The sequence below is a fragment of the Desmodus rotundus genome, chromosome 2, assembly GCF_022682495.2.
Source record: "Desmodus rotundus isolate HL8 chromosome 2, HLdesRot8A.1, whole genome shotgun sequence".
In the NCBI taxonomy this organism is placed as follows: domain Eukaryota; kingdom Metazoa; phylum Chordata; class Mammalia; order Chiroptera; family Phyllostomidae; genus Desmodus; species Desmodus rotundus.
In genome coordinates this window covers 11,140,667-11,147,517 of record NC_071388.1, presented here as the reverse complement: position 1 = coordinate 11,147,517, position 6,851 = coordinate 11,140,667, and the positions used below count along the sequence as shown (strand labels likewise).

General features: G+C 44.9%; 1 protein-coding gene across 2 annotated transcripts; it reads right to left on the bottom strand.

Annotated features, from left to right (window-relative positions):
* Positions 1-688: 688 nt before the first annotated feature.
* Positions 689-5,678, bottom strand: LOC128780166 (vomeronasal type-1 receptor 1-like). 2 transcript variants are annotated; one of them, XM_053917980.1, is made up of 2 exons: positions 5,579-5,678; positions 689-4,364 (listed from the first exon to the last, which is right to left on the bottom strand). In XM_053917980.1, the coding sequence occupies exon 2, from the start codon at positions 4,317-4,319 to the stop codon at positions 3,393-3,395; it is 927 nt and encodes a 308-aa protein (XP_053773955.1). In that variant the 5' UTR covers positions 4,320-4,364; positions 5,579-5,678; the 3' UTR covers positions 689-3,392. The 2 variants fall into 2 exon arrangements, with proteins under 2 accessions (XP_053773955.1, XP_053773958.1); XM_053917983.1 differs by having other exon boundaries at positions 5,534-5,641.
* Between the last annotated feature and the right edge of the window lie 1,173 nt (positions 5,679-6,851).

Sequence of the window (6,851 nt, the reverse complement as noted above, 5' to 3'; positions counted from 1 at the left end):
GCATCCCTGTGAGGATCTCACTGGACAGTAAGAGTGATCGGGCTACTGACACATGGGACGATGGGAGAGATCAGAGACAAATGCCCAGCGATAAAAGCTGCTCCAGGAGACTATAAGCTGCATAACTATAAGACTACATAACATGCTTGGGAAAGTAACACGACAGAGAGCAGAGAGCCGAGGCAGTGGGAAGACGTGTGCCTGAAGAGGCAGCACAAGGGACACCTCCGTGTGGATGGAAGAGTCCTGAGTCGGGATGGAGGCAGCGGTCACATGTGTGTGCACCGTGGTGACAGGACGTGAGACTACAGCTGCACGTGTCACATGTCACCACACTCAACCGGGACTGTGCTTATGGAACATGCCCCACAGGGGGAGCGGGAGGACGGGTGAGTGGGGCTTCTGTGAACTACTGTTATGTTTCCCTGTGAATGTACCATTATCTCAAAATGAAAGCTTGCATTTTAAAACATGGTAACTTTTCCTGTGTTAAAATAACTTGCCTCAGGTTCCCCAGGTAGTTGACTGAGCTTGGATTTCCTGAGTGTACATCTGCCTTCAGAATACCAACAGAGAAAAGAGAGAGTAGATATAAAAGGAGAAAGAAAAATAAAGATGAGAAATAAAAGTGAGAGGAAAGAGGGAGTAGAGAGAGGGAATAAGATAAAAGAGATGAGAAAGACAGGAAAGAAAGAGAGAAGAAAAAGGAGAGAGGAGAGAGATAAAAGAGAACAGAGAGAGAAATGAGAGGAAAGAAAAGTTAGAGAAGAGAGAGGATAGACTGAGAGAAAAAGAGAAGAGAGTAGAAAAAGAGGAAAACAGGAAAGAGAGAAGTCACTACCTCAGAGAGCCCAGAGTGCAGAGAGTAAAGAGAGAGGAGAAAGAAAAGAGAGAGAAAGGAGGAGGCAGAGGAGAGACAGGAGAGAGGGACGAGAGGGGAGAGGCGGGAGGGACGAAACCCACACCCTTGGCCCTGAGTTTCTCATACATGGCATCAGCTGCTTTCCTGAAGGAGGGAGCCGGGGGAGGTGGGAAGAGTTAATTTCCAGTTGTTTAAAACACTTACTCTCTTTGTCATCAAAGGGATAATCGCCCTCACAGAGTCAGGGGTGGGGGTTAATAATATTTGAGTTTTTAATTACAGTTGGTATTCGATGTTTCTGTTTTGTTTATTTTGTTCTTTAGATTGAATATATAAAGTCCTTCCAGCCAAGATGGAGGCTTGGGTAGACACACTTTGCCTCCACGTGCAACCAAAACAAGGACAACAACAATTTAAAAACAAAAGTAACCAGGACTGCCAGAAAATAGAACTGTATGCAAGTCCTACAACCAAGGACTTGAAGAAGAAACATTCATCCAGACTGATATGGGGGTCGGGGGTGACTGGGCACCCAGAGTTCAGAGCACTCACTGCAAGGCCACAGTGGACTGGGGTGGGCAGGTGGTGGCTGGAGGACTGGATTTCCCACATTTGCCAGTGGATATGCCAGGAATAAAAACAGGAGCAGGACAAACCAGGCAACCCAGGGTTCCAGTACAGGGGGATAAAGCTTCAAACACCTCTGGCTGTTAAAAGCTGTGGGGGTTGTGGTGGTGGGAGAACTTCCCAGCCTCACAGGAGGTTCCCTTGGAGAGACCCATAGGGCCCTAGAATGTACACACACCCATCACCTACGCAGGAATCAACACCAGAAGGGCCCAATTTTCTTGTGGGTAGCGGGGGAGGTGACTGAAAGCCGGCACCGAGCTGAGCAAGAGGCATTGTACCTTTTCAACCCCTCACCCCTGGCAAACACCTAAAGCTCCATCCCTTACTACCTAACAGGCCCACTGAGACAAAACAATATGGCCCAAATGGAAACAGATCAAAGTCCCCAAAATAGAACTAAGTGAGGAAGAGAAAGCCAACCTGTCAGAGGCAGAGTTCAAAACACTGGTAATCAGGATGCTCACAGACATGATTGAGTTCAGTCACAAGATGAAGGAGGAAATGAAGGCTAGAGAAAGGGAAAGAAAGGAGCATATACAGGGAAACAACAGTGAAGGGAAGGACACCAGAACTCCAATCAAGGATTTGGAGCAGAAGCAAGAAATAAACATTCAACCAGAACAGAATGAAGAAACAAGAGTTCAAAACACTGAGGAGAGGCTGAGGAACCTCCAGAACAACTTTAAACATTCCAACATTCCAATCATACAGATGCCAGAAGAGAAGAGGAAGAGCAAGAATTTGAAAACTTATTTGAACAAATAATGAAGGAGAACTTCCCCAATCTGGCAAAGGAAACAGACTTCCAGGAAGTCCAGGAAGCTCAGAGAGTCCCCAAGAAGTGCAACTCAAGGAAGCACACACCAAGGCACATCAAAATTACCTTACCCAAGATTAAAGAGGAGAGGATCTTAGAAGCAGCAAGAGAAAAGGACACAGTTACCTACAAAGCAGTTCCCATAAGACGATCAGCGGATTTCTCAAAAGAAACCTTGCAGGCAAGAAGAGGCTGGAAAGAAGTATTCCAAGTCATGAAAGGCAAGGATCTACACCCAAGATGACTCTATCCAGTGAAGTTATCATTTAGAATGGAAGGGCAGATAAAGTGCTTCCCAGATAAGGTCAAATTAAAGGAGTTCATCATCACCAAGCCCTTATTACATGAAATGTTAAAGGGACTTATCTAAGAAAAAGCTCAAACTGTGAACAGTAAAATGACAACAAACTCACAACTGTCAACACCTGAACATAAAATAAACAAAACCAAAAACTAAATAAACAACTAGAACTAGGAACAGAATGGAAGAAATGGAGATCACATGGAGGGTTATCAGCGGGGAGGGAGGTGGGGAGAATGGAGGAAGAGGTGGAGGGAATAAGAAGCATAAATGGTATGTGCAAAATAGACAGGGGGAGGGTAAGAGTAGTATAGGAGGTGGAGAAGCCAAAGAACTTACATGTACGACCCATGGGCATGAACTAAGGGGGGCAATGCTGGTGGGACGAGGTGTGCAGTGCCCAGGGGAATAAAGAAGAGGAGTAATGGGACAGCTGTAATAGTATAATCAATAAAATGCACTTAAAAATCAAATCAAAGAGAGAAAAAATTTTTTACAATTTTAAGATTGTAAAATGTTTCCTATATTACAAAACACCATACATTACATATGTTATCGCTTTAAAGGTTAAACAATATATAATAGTCTTCCACTCTAAACACTACATTTAATGTCTAAAATGTTTCATAAATTGACACTGCATTGATTTTACTCCCTGTTAGCACAGTGGGGACTAAATATATCCCTTAAACCATGATAAGCACCTGACTCTGGGCCCGTATCAATGAATCTTATCGTGAAGACCAATGCTGAGGAGTGTTCATTGGGTCATTTAATTTACTTTAAGAAGAAAAAGTTCTGGTCCTCTTATTGATGAAATTCAGTCCGGAAACTCTATTCTCATTTTTAATCAGTATGAAAGGACAGATGGTTGGGTAACATGAAGAAATAAAGTTATTAACGTTCTCCAGTTGCCAAGTCCTCTTATTTCCAAATTGTGAATAAGCAGTAAGAAAGCTGTTGGTCAAGTAAAAGAAGATAAAAGTGCAAACCAGCAGGAGAATGACATGCGTAGCTCTGTGTTCAGGAGAGACTCGTGAAGAGCAGACGCTGCTGCGGATGTGTTGGGCTTTCTTGTGGTGCCTGTAAAGGACAATTACCATGTAGATGCTATTGCAGGCCATCAGGGAGAGAAAGAGGAAATCCTGAATGCACACTGTACTGAGAAATGTCACTGCTACCCGGTGATCATAGCTACTCACCTTACAAAAAGGACTGTAGTACCCAGATGTCACATCAGTGGTATTCCTGTTGGCCACAGTTTTTAAGATAATCACAGAATAGACGACCATGTTGATGATCCAGCAGAGAAATAAGGAGGGTTGAAGGAGCAAAGAGATTTTGTTCTTGAGCCAGACGCATTTACAGCCACTGGCAGCAATGGTCACCGCCTGGAACGTGCTCTGGAGGGAGGTGGTGTACAGAGAAATACTCCGCGTAACTCTCTGAATGTAGAGCACTGTTTTACACCCGGCGTCGCCTATCTCAGGCCTCATCCCAAAGGCATTAATTATATTTGGAAGCCCTCTGAACACGAGGGTCAGGGCGTTAGCCAAAGTTAAGTGGGCAAGGATCCCATCAGCGGGCTTCTTCTTACGGGGGACAGTGAGGGCGTACATGTATAAAGCAAAGAGCAAGGAGTTCCCCAGGAAACCAACACCAGTTTGCATGGTGAGGAAGGCCCCAAACAGGGCGTCACCGGAAATCATGGTGCGTCAGTCTCTCTGAGATCTTCCAGGCCAGGACCGCACGTCCTAGAGACAAATAATTGACTATGAACGTAAACACTGATAGCAATTAAGACTGAGAAATAGTTTGTCAGGTTGCAGGGATATATAAATGTAAAGGAAATGTAATATCAAGCGCTAAGCAGAAGAAAGTTATTTGCCAGAAACATAACTTCAAATTCAGGTATGCAGAATGGATTAGGGGATGCAAGAGAATTTAGCCTGAAATATAGTAGACTTTAAATTTTTTTTATTTATTTTAGAGAGGGGAAGGGAGGGAGAAAGAGATGGAGAGAAACATCAATGTGTGGTTGCCTCTCATGCTCCACTTCTTGGGGACCTGGCCTGAAACCCAGGCATGTGCCCTGACTAGGAATCAAACCGGTGACCCTTTGGTTTGCAGGCCAGTGCCTAATCCACTAAACCACACCAGCCAGGGTGAAAAGATACTACACAGAAGTATTAAAAAAAGTAAATGAGGAAGGAAAAAGAACAATTATTCTTCTGAATATATCATACAGTAGCAAAAGCCTGAGAGACAGTAACTAGCAGGATGAAGGACAGATACATGTCACAGAAGCAGAAAAATAGAACAATGTAGAAAACGACATAATTATTGGTAAGGAAAAGGGGTACGTGTACTTAAAGAAGTAAAACACTGTCAAGTATTTAAATTAGGCCCAGAAAACAGGTGAATAAAAACCAAACAGAATGTGCAACCCAAAAAGAGAAGCAAGGACTGGACACAGCTGAGCGTTGGGACGAGCCCTTAGGTGGTGAAGGGCCACAGAGGGCTGGTCAGAGAGAGCGCCCAGGGCAGACCAGGGAACCAACTCCTACTGCATCGCAGTCTCTAGTCCAGTATGTGTGAGGGACATAATAAACTAACAAAAAATGTCTCAGTCTATGTTGGGAGACTCTTTGAAATCCATGTAAGGAAGAAAAATGAGAATAACCATGAAGACAAAGAAGATACTTAAAAAGGAGGAAACTTTAAAAAATGGGAAATTAATCAGTAAAAAAGAAAAGACCAAATGAACAAGAAATTCTTAAAGCTGGTATTTATAAAAAGCCTGGTTGTACATAAGAACTGAACACAAAGAAGAAAGCTGAAACAGAGGGGAACACGGCTATAAGACTGAGTTCACATTTGGAAAGATGAGAATAACACGGCAGAAATTCTGGAAAACACTTACTATCTCCTTGCTACCCTGAGCCGCCAGTCACAGCAGCATCCTTACCACAGCTGGTCTCCGCAGGCCCCGTGCAGGTGGGTGGCTCTCAGCTGTGCTGAACAGCAATGGCAGGAATCGGGGTTATGAGGAGGGGCTGAGTGACTTCATCTCCCTCTGGGCACCAGCCACTTTGTTATCCAAGCTGGAAATTGCCTGTGTACAGGGACTCAGCCTGGCATGTCCACAGGCACCTGAGCTGCTGTCCCAGGTGCAATGTGTCCCCTGTTAAGTTATTAGGATCATCAAGTACACCTGTGCAATGTCCTCCTGAGCCAACACATGGCCTCTGGGTTGAACTAAGTGCTAAATTATTCCTGAGGGTCCCAGAGCCCTGATGGGAAGCTCATCAGAAGTTTGTGCTCCCCACTAACAGTGACAATTTCCAGTGTGAAACTGGCCACAGGGCAGCAGCCCAGAGCTGGATGCTGACAGGCTGCCCAAGGCTGAATTGCAAAGTTTCTGAGACATTCACACAAAACAGGCATATTGCATTGTCTCCTTCTGTGACCAAAGCTGAAGTTTTACTTGAATTCCCAATACATATTCAATGATGTCACTTCAATAGCGTTAAACACAGGAATAATTACCGTTTTTTAAAATGCAAGCTTTCATTTTGAAATACTGGTACATTCACAGGGAAACTTTAACCATAGTGCAGAGAAGCCCGACTCACCCGTGCTCCCACTCCCCCTGTGGGGCATCTTCCATAAGCACAGTCCCCGTTGAGTGTGGTGACATGCAACACGTGCAGCTGTAGTCTCACGTCCTGTCACCATGGTGCACACGCATGTGACCGCTGCCTCCACCCAGACTCGGGACTCTTCCATCCACACGGAGGTTCCCTCGTGCTGCCTCTTCCTGCGCACTGCCACCCACTGCCACAGCTCTCTGCTCTGTCTCTGAGGTTTTGCTTTCCCATACACGTTATGTAGTCATATACTTACACAGCGTATGGTCTCTGGGATCAGCTTTTATTGCTGGGCATTTGTCTCTGATCTCTCCCATCGTCCCATGTGTCAGTAGCCCGATCACTCTTACTGTCCAGTGAGATCCCGCAGGGATGCAGCACACTTTGCCTGCCATTCCCGCTGAGGCACGTTAGGGCTATCTGGCAGTTTGGGTGGTTAGAAATAAACATCGGTGTGTCTGTTACAGGAAGTACTGTGTTCAGGATTTGGGGAAAACCTAAGTTCTCATCTCTGTGAGATAAGTGCCCGGGAGTACAACGGTGGATTGTATTATATGTGAACATTCCATTTTTACAAAACTGAGACCTGTT